Genomic DNA, 18,637 nt, shown 5'->3' with positions numbered 1-18,637 from the left:
TTTATAACCGTCGTTTGATTCTATTTTATTTTATTTTATAACCATCGTTGAACAGCCAACCCAATTTTGGGTTTACGACTACTAATGCTCTACTCCGTAGCCTTGTAGGTAGAGGTTTTCGTGGTTTTCTTCTCCTTGCAATGCAAATGCTGGTTAGTTCCATATTAAAAGTCTTCCACGAAGGCAAATTTCTCCCGATACTTGATCCAGAAGTTCTCTTGTCTTCTGGATTGGTTTCAAAATTACAAGGCTGCGGAGTTGAACATTAGTAGCCGTAAACCCAAAATTGGGTTGGCTGTTCAACGATGGTTATAAAATAAAATAAAATAGAATCAAACTTCATTTTCACCTGAAAAATCACGGGAATCCGACCTTCTTTACTAATTTTTTGAAAATAAAGTGATAGCTAACATTAGAAAATATCCTTTTAGTTTAGGTGCGAGTGTCCGAACACTTTTTTTTTCATTTCATTCATTTGCTTTTCTACATGAATATCTAAAAGGGTCTCGCCATCTTGAATTTTAGGTAATATTTTTTATTAGAGTTTTCTTGATATTTTTGTGTGTACTTATCAAACTTTTGACGATGCAGAATTATTCAAAAGCACAATAGCTTTAATGGAAAAAGTAGGAAATAATTAGGAGATAATTATTATTAGTAATTATTAATAGACTTGATAATTATTAGAACTTCTATGGATTTTTCCTGAAAACAGTAAAACAATAAAATTTGTGGTTTCGAGTACGTTATTTAAAACTACACATTTTATTTACTTTTATTACAGTTTAAACTGATGAAAATCGTTAGGAATAATGCTTAAAATTTCTTTAAACGTTAATTGCACAAAAAATGAATGTATTTACTTATAATCCAAAAACAGACAGTTACGATAGAATTATCTTTCAAAAGCAACATATTCCAGAATTGCAATGGTATAATTTTGCCAGGAAAAAAAATTAATAGAAACTATTTGTAGTTAATTTACGTCGCACAAGAGCTGCACAATGGGCTATTGGCGACGGTCTGGGAAACATCCCTGAGGATGATCCGAAGACAAGTCATAACAATTTTGATCCTCTGCAGAGGGGATGGAACCCCCGCTTCGGTAGCCCAACGACCTGCATGCGAAGTCTAGCACTTTACGGTAGAACAGTTTAACGAGAACCCATACCGCTCACCCTCGGTCCCTACGCAGACTGATCCAAGTGGTCTCCCACCCGCACACTGACCGCAGTCAGTGATTCGATGATCTTCTGGGAACCGTGTCTTAACGATCAGTCCACTGCGGGACCAATAGAAACTAGAGAGTATAAAATATCGCATGTTTTATATCTAAAAACAGACAGAAACGATAGAATTATCTTTCAAAAACTACGTATTCCAGATTTGTAATGGTATAATTTTGGCAGGAAAAAAAAATTAATAGAAACTAGAGAGTATAAAATATCGCATGTTTTATATCTAAAAAGAGACAGAAACGATAGAATTATCTTTCAAAAACTACTTAATACAGAATTGTAATGGTATAATTTTGTCAGGAAAAAAAAAAAAAAAAAAAAATTATAGAAACTAGAGAGTATAAAATATCTCATGTTTTATAGCTAAAAATAGACAGAAACGGTAGAATTATCTTCCAAAAACTACTTATTCCAGATTTGTAAGTCCCGCAGTGGACTGATCGTTAAGACACGGTTCCCAGCAGATCACCGAAGTCAAGCATCACTGGCTACGGTCAGTGTGCGGGTGGGTGACCACTTGGATCAGTCTGCGTAGGGACCGAGGGTGTGCGGTATTGGTCCTCGTTAAACTGTGCTACCGTAAAGTGCTCGACTTCGGGCGCAGGTCGTCGGGCTACTGAAGCGGGGGTGCCATCCCTTCCGCAGAGGATCAAAATTGTGATGGCATGTCTTCGGATCGTCCTCCGGGATGTTTCCCTGACCGTCGCCAATAGCCCATTGTGCAGCTCTAGTGCGACGTAAAGTAACAACAACAACAACCGGATTTGTAATGGTATAATTTTGTCAGGAAAAAAAAAATTAATAGAAACTAGAGAGTATAAAATATCGCATGTTTTATATCTAAAAACAGACAGAAACGGTAGAATTATCTTCCAAAAACTACTTATTCCAGAATTGTAATGGTATAATTTTGTCAGGAAAAAAAATTAATAGAAACTAGAGAGTATAAAATATCGCATGTTTTATATCTAAAAACAGACAGAAACGGTAGAATTATCTTCCAAAAACTACTTATTCCAGAATTGTAATGGTATAATTTTGTCAGGAAAAAAAATTAATAGAAACTAGAGAGTATAAAATATCGCAGTTTTATATGTCATTTTGTGATTGGGAGACGGTCTACATATATCATAAAATGCTTCCAAATACAGTAATATCCATCATTAGTTTATTTATGAAAGTTATATAAAGAAAGTTAAAAGCATATTTAGAATTTTCCACCCCTTCGAATTCTTAATATTTTTATAGAAATACAAATTTTTATATCATTTAAAAAAAATAAATGTTCGATAAATATTTTCTCTCGGAATAACCTTTCTAAAAATATTCACAATTATGATTTATTATTATTCAATCAGCTTAAGTTTGTAAACAACGCGTAATAAAAGAAATAAGTCCGGTTTTCTGCTAATGAGCAGATTTTTACTTCCTTTTCCGCCCCAACTCAATCTGACGTCGGCCCCCCAAGCCGGGTGATCTGGGATAAGAGCCAACTTCTTTTTGCGAAGCGGCCAACTTGTGGCAGTCGCTCAAGGTCAAAACATGCGGCACGTGCCGATTTATTTCATGTATTTTAGTGCTGCGCAGGTGAAGCTATCTCTTCAAATTACTTTACTTATAATCACCCTTCAAAAAATCAAGCTTCGTAGAATGCAAAATTAGAAATCAAGCATTCATTTCTGGAATGGAATTACGTGATTTAAGTCATACAATGAATTAATAAAATAAAAAAATCTTCGAGTGTTGTTTACGATTTTCAATAATGGAAGCTGAACTAGAAGAAAAAAAGACGCATGCGCAATGCTTCTATTATGATCCACCCAACCCAGTCGATGGACCAATCAACGAGCTCGCTTTTGCCGCCACTCTCAGTAGTGGAGGATGCTGCTTTCAGAAATCGTAAACGAAACAAAACAGTTATGCGTGTTGTGTCACAAATAATCTAGTGTCTTGTTTTCATTATTATTTCGGTATGTCAAGTGTTGCCAATGCTGCAAAATCGTTCGATATGTTGTTCTCGCTTGAACTTATGTTTTGATATAGTATATATTTATTTTATTCGAATATTATTTTGTTTGTGTGTTATATGCGGGAGCTGTCAAAATGCAGCAGCGCCAAGCGATCTATGAAAACTTCGATCCTATTTCTATGACCATATGCTGCGTGCCGACTATATGTCATATTGGGGAACCTATAGGTTTAGAAAAATTATTCGAAGCTGTGAAAGTTATATGCAATAATGAAAGTTGTCGAGAGGGGCAATATATGCACAAGTTGTGTTTTGATCAATGGGAGGACACTGTATTGACATTTCTTCGTTCGACCGGTCGCGCTCGAAGTTGGAGCGAAAAACAGCGTTTACAGAATTTATGGACCAAAAAAGGGTACGATTTGGCTTACAAAGCTTGTGGCTGTAAATGTGGTAAAGGTCATTTGCGTAAAGATTTGGACTGGTTACCTCCACCTATACCCATTGATGATCAAAAACGAAAGAAACATCGTAAGAAAAAGAACGACAAACCATCACTGTCAATTACCGGTACAACTCCTATTTTAAAACCTGGCCTGACAATTGTTCCTCAAGTTCCTGTAAATCGAATCCGTAGCTCAAGCATATCCAGCACCAGTTCTACATCTGGTAGCCCCCCGAATTCTGCATCGTCTGATTGTCCGCTTTCGCCTAGTTGGGGTACTAAAAGCTGTTTACCTGAACGAAAAGAACGGCATGCCAGCGGTACTATCTTCAGCCGGCGTTTGGATTACTCTTCATTTAATACCTTGCCACCTAATAAAATTAATTCCTACCATATAAAAATAGAGGATGAAGGAAATCAAGGTAATGATGAAATAAGGTGCTTTATTTTGTCAACTTTAAGTGCTAACAAAAAATCTGGAATAAATTGCATCTTCTGTTACAACCATATGTTAATTTTTGATCGCTATCCATTAATTGATGGAACTTTTTTCATTTCTCCACGCCAATACTGCAATAGCTCTATACCAGTGAAAGTTGATTGTCAATTACAGTATTTAAATGCTGTATGCATGGGTTGTTTAGAAGGCTGGAATTCAGTGCTTATTTGTAAATACTGTCAAAATAGATGGGATGGTCGGGATTTGATTCTAGGCACAATGTATTCCTATGATGTTATAGCAGCTATACCCTGCTGCCAAGAAAGGCTACGATGCAATAATTGTCAGAGAATAATTATGTTGCCTGATCGTAGATTACAGTTTTTTAGTGATTACAGTCGTAGTATTCCCTGTTCTAATTGCAGTGCTGTTGATTTTCATTTTATAAAACCTTTGGCATCTTATAATTTGGTTAAAAATAATTGTTAAGCTTAGTATTGTTTAGTTAATGATTAGATATATTTGATGGCAGGGTATTAGCTGCAAATCGAAATAATACAACTGTTTTTTATTAATGTCATGTTTTTTGGTTTTGAAGTTTATTGGTCACAAAGTAATGTGACTTAGTGTCTGTTAAAACTTGTATGTTTATAGAAAGTTAATTGCTTTGATCTAATAATTTTTTAGTGTTGAATACTCTAATGCTGTTAACTTGTTTGTAAATGTGACTTTACATCTGTTTATAGTTATATTGTTAAATAATTTTTTTGTTTGTTTTCAGAAGTCATCTTTGATAGTTATGTGCTTAGCATAAACAAGTTTTGCATTATGTTAAGCCATAGATATAAAATATAACTTTACTTGTTTGCATTTTTGTTATGTTGTAATTTTTAACTTGTTAAAAGCTGAGAAATTAATTATTTTTAAAATCAGTTTTATCAAGTACTGCTGATATAATACTGATTTTGATATAGATTTTCTAATTTGATACAGATATATTATGTATAATTACTATTTCAATGTTAAAGTACATACCTTTTTGAAGCTAAATTATTTAAGTGCCAAAATTGTTAGAATACATTTCGTTTATTTAAAATTTTATTTAGTTAACAATAGTCGCTGCTGAAAAAATTAAGGGATTAAATTTTCTGTTTTGTATAATGCTATTATTTATATATTGATCAAAATTAAATAGATATTTATTTGTATAATTTCTATCTTAATAATATAAAATGTTTTATTAAAGAAATGTTATGGAGAAAATAAAAAGTAATTTATTTCTGTAAACAGTTACTGTTTACAGAAATAAATGTTTACAGAATGAATTTTTTTTAAAAATATTTTTCAACCATTATCAAATAAGTATAGTTTTTAGCAATTCAAAGGAATGATATAAAAGAATTTTTTTATTGCAACTATTACGAGAATAAATTATTTCACTTTTAGTCATCATGAAATAAATTTATTTTTTTTTATTTGTAAGAAAGATAAGTATTTTGTATAAATGAATATTAAAAAATGGAGGAAATGTTTGGATGAAAAAGAATGATGATCAACGTTGAAATTCTTTTTAGTTTAAAAAACTACATTTTATTAGTGAATTGAAACATATTTAAGTTGACCACTTGTCCTACATTGTATACCTTAAAAGAGGGGATAATTTTCTTTTTATCATTTCATATGTTATTTTTACATATTTCATACTCATTTCAAATCAAAATATACATAATTTTTTTTTTTTTGCAAAAACTCCACAGATTTTATGGGCATGAACTTGAAATATTATTTTTGTAGCATTTTAAGAGGTTTTCATATTAGTTTTAAAATTATTATTATAAGTTTTTCCATGCAGCTAAGTTACATTTTAATGCTGTTTTACCAATAGCGTGAAATTATTATGTATAATAATATAGAAAATTTCTGCAAATTTTTTTTTGAAATTATGAATATCATTTAATTACTTCATTAGGGAGATTTTTCTTATATTTCATTGGTTTCCATACAAGATGGTGGTCAAATTATAAAGATTACTTCTTTTTTATGAAACAGGATAATTTTGGTTCTTAATAATTGAGGTCAACTTAGAGATACGAAGGTGGTCAACCTGACAGATTTCATTGTATATTCACACAAAATGTTATTTCCTTTAAAAAAATTTCTTGTATATTAGTTACTTTGCTCAAATTACAGCAGATGTGATAAAGTGAAGGATTTGGTAGTTTTATTGTGGTTAACATTTTATAGTCCTGTGATTGTTATGAAAAGTATTTAAACTAATTTGGCATACAGCTATTTTTAATACTCTTTAAACTTATATGTGTGTGTGCTAAAATCGATTTTCTTATTGTAAATAATATGACAGTTTTTAACTAAAAATACTCTAGAATGGCATATCTACGTGAATTATTTTCTATGTATACAAAACAATTGTTGTTTTTCTGTACATTGGATTGTGATCTTGGAAATTTTTATTTTCCAATTTAATTTATTTGCTGCAGAATTCAACTAAATTGGATTTTTTTTTTAAATAGTATTATTTAGATATCTTATTAGCTTTATTTCATAGATAACAGTAGTAATCTTATCGGCTGTTATTGATGGGACTTCGTATTGCTTAATTGCAAATTGAATGATTTTGAAACTTAAATTATTTTTATTAATTACTTAAATTAGTTTTATTAATCTTGGTTCATTTCGAATTCTTGACGTAATTAATTTAATTTTAATACTGAGTCCATACATAAATTCTTTTGCGCATTTTTTTTTATGCATTAATTTAATTTTATAAAGTTAACTTACAGTTTTGGAAATATTTATGCTAAGCATAAACTTTGTTTGATTTGAAACTTGCTTCTTATGAAGCCGAAGCCGTTAATGAAACTGAAGCATTGTTAAATTTTTTGGAATAAATGTTCTTTTAATAAAGGTAACTTTGAATGAACCAATTATTATTTTTGCCTTTTGAAAAGTTACAAATTTTCACAAAATATACATTAAGTAAAAAATTATCTTTTTTATAAATTTATTAAAATGGTGATTATATTAAAACAATTTGTAGATCAAATTCTTTTATTTTAAATATTAAATTAAACATGAAAGTTGGGAATATTAATAATTTTTTTAAGCTGTCATTAAATTTAACATTTATTTCTAAATTAGTTATTCTCATACAAGTTTTGTTAGATTTATTATAGGTCTGTTTTGAAGAAATTTGTGCCCATTAATTGTTTAGAAGAAAATTGTGCCCATTGACCCTTCATAAAATATTTGTTGTAAAAACTGACCCCCTTCCCCCACAAAATATCTTTTCTTAAAAACATTCCCTTTTCAATATTTTTCTTTTTCAAAATGGGCCCCTCACAAAATTCTTTTATAAAATGTATGTCATATTAATTTAAGAACCTGTTTAAAAGTAAGTCTTTTTTATCTTTCGCAGAAACAACGAACCCTTCATAAATGATTTACTTTAAAAGCAGACTCTTAGCAAAATATTTACAAACTATATAACACATTGTCCTCTGATTACAAGTTTACTCATTACATTTGCATTATCTGTTTAAATTAATAAAATCCAGGACAATATAGAATATTGCAAAAGCTTTAATGCATCATTAGTCATGCCTGCTTTATAATAAATAATATGCTTTAATATTCAATTGTAAATTAAAAGCTGGTGTCACGACATAATTTCTATGTGTAATTGATGGGCGAAAAAGTGTTAAAAATAGACTGTTCTCAATATTTTTCATTTTAAAAATGAACACTTCACAAAATTCTTCTTTTAAAAAAGAAGTCTGATGTCATTATTCATAATTTTAAAAGTGCAATTCCTTTAAAACCTGTTTTTATGTGTTCACACAAAACAGGGTCTTTCACAAAAAGTTTATCAACCCTTGCTTATTATCAATTAATAAATTTCTGAAACTTGGCAGCATAAAAATAATTTTTTTCTTTGCTCAGTATATAAGAATAAAGTAAAGTTTAGCTATTTCTGAGAAAATATTCAATGAATTTTAACATTAATGACTAGCTAATGTTCTTAATCATTTTTGTTAAGTTTAGAAAAATGTACGGGTAACTATCAAATAAGACTTAAATATCTAGTGTAATTTTATTGTGGTGTATTATATCTCAATACACTAGCTAAAATATGTAAAATATTAAGTATAGCTTTGATCATAAATGGATTGTCTTTGTGCTTAAACAGTTTTTATTTTAAAAGTGTTCCTTTCCATAAGAAAATGCTGTTGAATTACATAATATTGACACTTTTAGTAACTATATTTTATTAAATATTATGTCCTGTATGTGTACATATGTAAAAGTAACAAAAAAATAGAGACCAAAAGTACAAAAGAATTGTGTGGCTATTAAAATGTACTCTTTCATCTTCGCTCAGCTTGATTGGGTTGAAACAGAGCCAATAAAGTACAAAGAATGCAAGTCCTGATTATAATTTTAGGACATTCATCTTTAATATTATGCTGATATATTGTTATGCATTTAAATGTAATATTTGTTTGGCTCCTGCTATGTAAATCTACATTCCCCAGTACCTTTAGATATTTTGTTATGCACTTGTTTTTAAATTTTGCTACACTTCATTTATTACTAAAAAAATTTCTTTTTTCAAAAAAGTTAGTTACAATTATAATTTTAAATTTATCTTACTTATTTAACCATTAATTACTATCTTTTGTATATTTGTGCTTTGTTTTGTTAAAACTGTTTTTACTCTAGAAGTCTTACCTCTTCAGACCTAGAAGTCTAACCTCTTCAGTACATACTAGTGCTCCTCACCAAGTACAACTCTGCTTATCAACGAGTAGCACTTTACAATATCTTACAGTAATTCACATGTCCAATTTACTATATCTAGACAACATTGTTATAGCTGAAGTAATTCAAAGGTTGATGGTGGTTCCAGACTTAGTTGGGCACCTTTTGTAAGGAAATCGAATGAACTAGAACCCATTTCTTAAACTTCTTGCTTATGGCTTCCACTTTTATCTAGAAGAAAGTTATGAATGGATCTCTAAAATTTAATTCAGGGATTCTGTAAATTATACACTTTTATCAGAAAGAATAATGATGCAATTGAAAGCTTTCAAAACAAAGGTGATATGTAAAACGTCAAAACTAGCTTAAATGCCTAATCAAACCTAGTGGAGTTTCTAATAATCGCCTTTTATCTCCTCTGACACTCAAATAGTTTTTGATGTTTACATTCCAACCTTTCTTAGTAATTCTTAGCTTTATTTTTAGCAAAGAGTCTAAATATATATATTAAAGGAAACTATTTTGGAACAAGTCTAAATATATATATATTAAAGGAAACTAATATGGAACAACCTGGGCAAAGTTTAAAATTTATGGGTATCAGGTCTATTCTCTAAGTAGTAATTACAAAGGTGTATCATGTCAATAAATTTAATTATTTCTTATTATTTTATGTCTTTCAATTAAGCAAATGTATAATAAAAACTTTATTTAATTTTTTAAAAAAAAGAAAAGTTTTATTTTTACAATAAAGGTACTTGGGTTTGTAAGTAGGTAGAGCCATTTTAATTTACCTAAGTTTAAAATTGTAAATTGCGCTGTAAATAAAACATTAAGTGAAGTTTTAGAACAATATTGATTTATTAGCATATTTGCTGATAGATAAATGTGTTTTTTAAAAAAAATTCCAATTTTTACTTAATTGTGTGATTTTTTATTAAAAGATTTGTTTGAAAGAACTGTGATTGGAATTAAGGATGTTTGTAATTGTTGTTCATACTAGTGAACATATTTTTTGATGTGCTTGTAATGGAGAAGATTTTTGATAATTTTTTACTGTATTTAATTTGGTAATTGAGATGTGATATATTTTATATGGAAATGAGTGTTTTGTATTTTGACATGTGAGGTTTGTATGAGCTGTGAGTACTTACTTGTATGATAAGATTGTCTAAATAAGATATTAGAAATAAACGACAGTATGATAAGATTTTGTTTTTCTTTGGTATATAGTTTTAAAATAATTCAGTTACATAAAAAATTGAATTGTGTCAGGTGAATTTTTATTAGTTAAAAAATTAAGTATATTACTTCTTTCCACATTCTTTAACTTTAAATCTTTTTATTGTCTATTATCTTTGATAAAGTTGTATTTAAAATTGTCATATTATTTTAAATTATTATTGTATTTTATCAAAATAAGAACACTGAATTTATCAAAATTTGGTAATTCTAGTTCAGTGCATTAAATATGCTGCAATATAAGCTTATCGAATATTGTAAAGCTATTGTTTTAGTTATATATATATATTTTTTTTTTTTGATTGAGCTACACTCATATTTTCATTCTATGGGACATTTTTTAGTTAAAAAATCTTACTCTAAAATTCACTTTTAAAAAGTTTTATTTACTGATGTTGGACAGTTATGCATTAGAATATTTGTGTAAATATAGACTTGGCTCTGTGCTCATAATTTTTGCCTATCATATTAAATATTCTTCATTAGTATTACATTTCAACTTACCTGTTTTAAAAATATCCTTATTATCTTATGTTGAATACACTTCTGTTCTTTATTTGTCTTAAGGGTAACAGTCAAAACATTTTAAATTTAAATGTAATACTTAAACTTAGTATAGAAATACTTTTCCAAGATAGTTTGAGATGGCCTATTCCTTCATTTCAATATAATTCATTATATAGGATAGACCAAAATTTATGTTCGTGATACTTTGTATTTGTAATCTTTAGTTAAAAACGAAACCAAAATATTTGTGTTAAAGGTTAAATGGCTAAAATTTTATTACTATAATTTTAATTGATAGCGAAGCAAATGCAAATCATGGTAATAAAATAAAAAAATTTCCATCATTTATTATAATATAATAAAATTGAATTAGTGTAATAAAATAAAAACAATTTCTTGCATTCTATACTTAAAACATTGTTGAACTGAAAATTTTTAATAAGCAAAAAATTCCAGCAAAAAATTTGGAATTCATTGGTTAGAGAGATAGCAAACCAATTTTTAAATTATTTTCATTTGGTCTGTCACTTATTGGAAAGATTTATTTTTTGGTCTTTTAATACTTAACGATCAAGTTGACTATTCTTTAGTTTTTGCCTACAGATTACATATACGAAATATAAAAATGTTGACTCTATTTATAAAATCATTAACATTTTTAAGTATGTATTTCACAAGAATTTTTAGTTAGACTTGCTTTGACTTTTATAGAATGTAATTTTTTATTTTTAGTTTTCTTTGGATTCAGAGAAAGCATTTGTGTATTGCAAAAAAAAATGTCAATTGTTATTTGGTGGCTGATATATATAGATGAATCCCAAAAAGTTTTATAATTCGCTGTTGTACATGTGTAAATAGCTCTTTGATGTTCTAGATCTGTTCTTCAAATTTATGTCTAAGGCTGTTTGTACAGTGATATTTCCATAACTTCTGCAGCTTTTTGCATTTTAGGTGTTGACACTGTACCAAAATATTATATTTCTCTTAAATGTGTTAGTCAAATCTGTATAAAAGCAGTATACATTCAAAACGTAATTTTGCTTCAACAATATTTCACTGATTTATATGTGGTTTTAATAACTTCAAACATAGCAGAATGTGTGATAATTTTTCCTACTTTGAAAGTGATACCCGTCCAGAAAGAATATTGACTGATATTTTCTGTACGAGATGATAAATGGATTAGACCGATTGTTGCAATATATTTTCAACATATGATTGTCAACCTTTTTTTTCCTTTCTATTTTAATTGTTGGTTGAAAGTACTTGCTGTTCAACTTTCTATAATGTCTGCAAATTTATTATTTGCCATTGTTTTTGTATCTAAATGACCTATGCACAAAGATTTGTCTCATGTAGTGATATTTTAATTTTGCCATTAATATATTTTAATCTTGACACTTAAATCTTTCTGTGTATTTGCTTAGCATACATTTCTGTCAAGTGATATTGTTGTAAGCTACTCACATATTCAATCAATAACTGTGTTGTAAGCAATGTAATACAGTATTTCAGAATATGATAAGTATGTTTGTGCTAATTGTTTGCTTAAATAATGTTAAGTTGTGTAAAAATGTTAATATTTGATACTATTTGCTTGCTCAACATGCCAAGCAGATAATAAATCAAAATTAGAAAGTTTTGACAATCAATCTGCTTTTATATTTAATAACATTCTCTCTCTCTTTTTTTTTAGGGAGACAACTTAAAAGGTTATATAAAGCCAGGAGTGATTTTTTTTTTCTAAATAAATAAATGGAATCAATTAGACGTTTGTGATAACCATAGTGAACTGAGGGAATGGAACCAATTATCTTGATTAGACTAGAATTTTTCAGTTGATTTTGTATGGTGGAGTTTTATTTAAAAAAAAATTTATGAAGGGGACCTTGAACTAATTTAAACTTTTTTAATTATTTTTCTATTTATTTTTTGCAAAAAGGGACGACTTAATTAAGTTGGAAATTTTGTGAGAAATACATGTTATACTTCTCAATTATTATAATTGTTTTTGTAAACAAATTCTGATATACATCTTAGAAAAAAATTAAAATAAAAGGTGCAGCATTTTGTCAAGGTAGAACTAACATCACCATCTATGAAAAAAAAATTCACCATTTTTGGGGCCTTAAATTCAAAGCAAAGCTTCTATTTTAAGCTATGTATGACGATTTTGAAAATAGAATTGATTGGACTTTAAAAGAGACAGATAATTTTTTAAATTATTTATTTATTATTATTTTTTTGTTGTCGAGAAGTTGCTAGTTTTGCAAGATTTTCCACCTAGTGATATCGACAAATCTTAACCTATCAGGTATTAATAACTTATATCATTGCACTATAGTTATTAAAATAGTATTTTATACCTTAAACGTTTTATTTCATAAGAAAAAACCGTGAAAGAACAGCATTGGAATGAAGATAACTTTAAAAAATGGCATTTTAAAAAATATGAAAAACATTAAATTAATAGTCTATGTGAATAAAAACCACAGTAACTGGTTCGAATGACATACCTGCCAACTTTTAATCCCTTCCATTATAATTTTTCCCAGTGGTATTAAAATGGAATTAAAACTTCAATTTTAAGCAAACAAATATGTTGTATTTGAGAAAACTTAAGATGACAACCATGATAGTAACGCATATTAATATATCTGCTTAATTTTTGTAAGAATAGTGGTGATTAAAATCATTAAAAAGTAAGTTTATAAAAGAAAAAATAGTATATATTTACTACCACTTTAAATATGATAATAAAATCTTCCGGAAGAGTTGGCAGGTATGGAATGATCTTCGTGACACTGAATATATTCAGTTTGCTCTGTAATTTTGAAGTAAACAGTTTTTGGTTCATTTGACATTACTATAAGGTGATAATGTGTAATTTGGTCTGCCTGTAGATTAAATTATTATGTGAAGGTAGAAAATGTTTTAAAAAAAGTTTATTTTAACATGGAATCGAATACGTGAAAATATTACATTCTTTATGAGCGTAGTTGTGGAAGTGACTTTTACACTTAAAATCATAGGCATAGCGTGAAAGAAATTTTTGAGGGGGCGTGTATTTTTTTCGATTGAATTTATTAATTAGAATATATATATTAAAATACTAAAAGAAATTCCCTTGAAAATTTTATAAATTTCTTTAACAGTAATTTTCTGTATATAACAAAGGAGTTAATCACTAGTAAATTGGCAATAATAAAAAGTTTCGTGAGAGATGACGGATTCTGTAATGTATTCAGTTAATTTTGCGAAATCTTGACATTTTATTTTCTTAAAATTAAAAATACTATGCCAAAATTTCTTATTTAAAACCACTAATTGTAAAAGTTAAAGATTGATGTATTATGTATGCGCAAGAAAAAGGGCCACCTGGAAAAACTTTTTTTAATGATCCATCCTTACTGTCTAGGACTCAATCTTGATGGTTCCCGCCGGTGACATCAAAATCGACGTTAAATACTTAGAATAAGCGATATTATAACTTACGAAATCAGGCACAAAAACGTACTTTCTCAGAATAAACATACCTTTGAATTCGTAGTACTGAATGAATTCGTAGTACTGAATGAATTCGTAGTACTTCCTCAGAAACTTTTTTTTCAATGAATTCGGATTTCTGACTCCCAAAGCGTAAATTAAAGATTATTAAATTAATTAAAGATTTCTGTAGCGTAAACAACACCCCCGCGGGGGGGGGGTGCGCGAGGTTTAAGGGCGCGCAATCCAAAATTAATACGATAGGAGAGCACAATTTGCTTTTGATATGCGACTGGCGGCAGCACCTGAGCATAATAATAATTTTTTTTTAAATATCAAATTTTAAATTGCGCATTTAAGTTTTTATCTCATTACTAAATATTGAATTTTACTCGTTTTTCTAAATATCGTATCGTTTCTCTAAATTATTTTCTATTTTTCATCACTTAATGCTACACATTTCCATATGGTTGTGTAAATCCCGATATTTTTAATATTTAATACCACACTAAAATCTCGCTTTTTTTTTTTTACCGATTTCCTCGCAGATTTGAAATTTTTTTTATTGTTCTTTCAACAGTTGTTACAGGCAGGGTTCGAAAATCCTGATATTTTTTAATCCGGTATTAAAAAGATTTATGAATCGGGTATTTTAATCATTACTAGATATTTCCACATTTTATTTAAAACTCGATATTTTTAATTCAATATTATTATGACACGCGAAATTCGAACGTGAGTTTTTCAAACTATCTACTGTTTTTGAACTTTTTCTATTTTTTTTTAAACTTGAAGTGCTTAAAAAACCTTTTACGATTTAACATTCATATAATCTTTTATAAGTCACTAAATATAAATGTTCTAAAAATATACTGAACTAAATCCCAACTGAATGTTGAATCCTATTTAGAGCTGTAATTAATTTGTTTTATTTTAAATCATATTTAATTTGCATTTGTTACTCAAAAAAATATTAACTTTTATTCATAAACATTAGAGTTCATTTATTTTAAAATAAACGTTTGTGTCACAGAAAATGATAAAAATCCCCCCCCCCTCTTAATATTTTTTTCATCAAACCTGTTTTTTGATAAAAAGATTTTTTTTTTTAAGCATCAGTTTTGAAGGAATTTTAACATTTTTAAGAATTTTATTTTATGCAAATATATAGCTAAGTTGACTTCTTAAAGGGGGAAAAAATTAATTAAAAGAATTAAGATAGTAAAAAGTAATTTTACTTTTTGCGCATTTCGTTACATCTCGTAAACTTTTAGACAAAATTAAAATGTTTTGTACATAGCTATAAAATTCGTTTATCAAAAGATAATTCCATGTAAAAACTAACTTCTAGTAAATATTTATTATCTTATTTAATAACAGTCGAAGAAAATTTGGATTGGAAGGTATACAATTTTTTACATTATAGTAAAGAATGTAATTTTACATGGCAAAATATTATTTTATTTAGTGCAAGTCGAAAAAAATTTTAATTGCAAGGTATAAAATACTTTACTTTAATTTAAGGAAAATAATTTTATGTGACAAAATAAAAAAATTGATCCAAGTTCGGTCAAATAGTTCCTGAAAAAAACAAATTTTAAGAAAGGCGTGTTTTTAAAATTCAATTTCTCGGGAACTATTTGACCGATATCGATCAAATTTAGGTATTTTTCTTTATGAAATTACATATTTTAAAATGGTGTAGACAATTGTATACCTTATTCAAATTTATTTTGACTATTTTTAAATAAAGTATTAATAAATATTTACTAAAAGCTATTTTTTGCATGGAATTATCTTGAGATAAACTAATTTTTACAAAACAAAAGTGAACAAAATAATTTTCAATTCACTGAAAAAGTTCTTGACTAATGGCGAAATACGCAAAAAGTAAAATCAACATTAAGTGGTTCAACCTTAGAACCTGTGCTCCAACAAACTTGGGGCCATATTTCCGCAATTTCCGTATTTTGGGGGCCAAAAACTTTAATTGTTAATTCAGAAAAAATGCGTTTTTCTGTCTGATTTGAGAAATTAAATTACCTTCTGGTTTTTTATAGGTAGTCCGATCAAACCACTATGAAGGTTAACCAGTTTACGAAAGAGCAATTTCATACAAAATCTATTAGAAATTGAAGGTGGTAGTAAATATATTTCTAAAAATTTATGAATATATACATTTCTCTCATATGATACATTTCTCTCAAATATATACATATGATACATTTCTCTCAATTACTTTTAAAATAGAAATTGGTTTCATGCGCACTACTGGTTCGCTTTTTAAATAGTCTGCGCAGACTATTTATAAAATACCGCGTGGATGCTTTCTGATGGAGGAGGTGAAAGTTCACCCGTCAAACAATGAAGATTGATTCCTAAAACGTGAAGATCCGATCATTAAATCGAAATTTATTCAGGGTGGTCCGTTATTATTAATTATTCATTCATTTTTTTTAGCACTCTTTAATTCTATTTCAAGGAATGAAAATAATAGAAGTTTGATTTTTCTAAGTGTATTTTGAAATAATTAATTATAAAAAAAAAATTTATTGATTTTTTTCACTTTTCATTCCTATATTTTTCTAATATATACTAGCATTTAATTCTTCAAGTAAATGAAAAGAAATTGTTTTATGGGAATCGTGTTTCATATTAATTTTTAAACTAGAAGTTGTGATTGAAAAATATTACAAAATCTGATACAACTGTAACTGTCACAAAATATATTTTTAATAATAGAGTAGCATGAATAAAATTAATCTAGGCTTGTAATTAGTGGTATGATCGCTTAACCCTCAGTGCAGAGAGAATAAATTTTTACAGATTTATTATTATTACGCAGAAGATTATGAGAATATCAGATGCATCATAATGTACTTAATTTTATTATTTAGCAGTGTAATTCCTTCATATGAAATTTCCTTGAAATCTAAAAGATTAAAATTTTTACTATGTACAATAATGTGACACGTTTAAGTATTTTTATCTATAGGTAGTCCGTTAAGTTAAGTATTTTTATCTATAGGTCAGTTCCCATAACAAATATATTGATCATGCTCAGGTTCGGGTCAAAATTAATTAGTGGATAGCTGGATGGCGTGTGAATGTGTCCTCCCTGTAAAAACGGGATGTGACGTATGTATGTTGGCTCCGGATCGTCGCCAATAGCTCATTGCGCAGCTCTATTACGACTTAGAAAGTGCAAGTTTAAGCATTTTGTGCAAGCTGGTATTTCAAGTTCGGTAGTTGATTTTCAAAAGTTATATGATAATCAAATAAAATAGTTCAGAACGCATTCTACTGAAACACCGAAAATTGGTACGTTGCATTTAAAATCAATCAGTTATGTAAAAGGGATATTTTGTATGAAATGGAACTTGTTGGTTAAAAAATATATGTGTAATAAACAAGTATTTTATCACATTTTACCTAAAAACTTAAACTTAAAACAAATTAGAATTAAAAATTTAAATTTCCAAACAAGCTGAAAATTGTTTAATACTATGAAACAAAAATAACTTCTTGAAACAATGCGAAAATATTTCGACAGTTACAAAAAATAAACCGGTCTTTAAAAATTTTACACAATGTTATTGTAATTAAAAGAAGTATATTGTGCATAAATTAGACTAAATAACTAATAACCACGTTTATAAACTACAGGTACGTTAATACTTATCGATTTCAGCAACAAAATCGTTAAGTAAAATTTTAAAAAATTATTTAAATGGATTTTAAGACAACACTTACGCAAAAAGATGATAAATATTACGTTAAATTGTTAATAAACTACTTTAAGTTATTAATTATTTATTAAATTTAAAATAGTTCTTTTAATGTGATAATTTTAAAAAAAAATTTTATTGAGAGGGCACGTGCCCCTCCCCGACTCTACGCCTATGCTGCAGACTCCTAGACTCGTGTGGTGGGTTTACTGCTAAAAGTGACCAAGTCATTATTTGACAAAAGTAATATAACTTGCCCCTCAAATATTAGATTTTTGTGGGATCATGGTGGCATTGCTTCATTAAAGGTAAAACAATGTGATCAATGCGCTAGCAATCACTATCTATCAAAAAAAAAACACATTATGAATTGAAAAGAATCTTTAAAAACTCTCGATTTCTTACAGTGACTAACAAATCTATTTCTCAACATGAGGTCCATGTACCACAAGTTAGCAACTTCTTTGTTAATCACTCTAGTATGGCAATTTTTCAATATAATCTGAATTCTCAAAATACTTTAGTAACAGCATGAAAACATTTCTCCCCAGTAGTTAAAATGTACTTAATATTTTTATTTATTCAGAACTTTCACCATCTACCACTAACTTTATGATTCAAATATTTACAAACTCATTAACCAAAGATAATTTCGTGCAAAATAAATTTTTAATTATTATTATTTTTGCTCATTAATGGTTCAAGTATTTTTAAATTATACGGCATAAATATGTTTTGTTCAATTATATAATTTTAAATATCAAAGTCTAATCTTTAAAATTAATTGGTTGAATAGTCCCCCCC

The 18,637-nt window shown here is 28.1% G+C and overlaps 1 protein-coding gene across 1 annotated transcript; it reads left to right on the top strand.

Annotated features, from left to right (window-relative positions):
- The first annotated feature begins 2,728 nt into the window (after nucleotides 1-2,728).
- On the top strand, nucleotides 2,729-5,278 carry heca (hdc homolog, cell cycle regulator). The gene has a single exon (XM_071188294.2). The coding sequence runs from the start codon at nucleotides 3,342-3,344 to the stop codon at nucleotides 4,578-4,580; it is 1,239 nt and encodes a 412-aa protein (XP_071044395.1). The 5' UTR covers nucleotides 2,729-3,341; the 3' UTR covers nucleotides 4,581-5,278.
- Nucleotides 5,279-18,637: the final 13,359 nt, after the last annotated feature.

This window comes from Parasteatoda tepidariorum, chromosome 12 (genome assembly GCF_982258835.1).
Source record: "Parasteatoda tepidariorum strain Cologne lab strain chromosome 12, Ptep-v5.0, whole genome shotgun sequence".
NCBI lineage: Eukaryota > Metazoa > Arthropoda > Arachnida > Araneae > Theridiidae > Parasteatoda > Parasteatoda tepidariorum.
The sequence above is the reverse complement of the archived record's forward strand: the minus strand, read 5'-3'. Positions and strand labels throughout refer to the sequence as shown.

Bases quoted from the DNA above. Each gene is read 5' to 3' on its own strand.
- heca (XM_071188294.2), top strand. From the start codon at position 3,342: ATGCAGCAGCGCCAAGCGATCTATGAAAACTTCGATCCTATTTCTATG.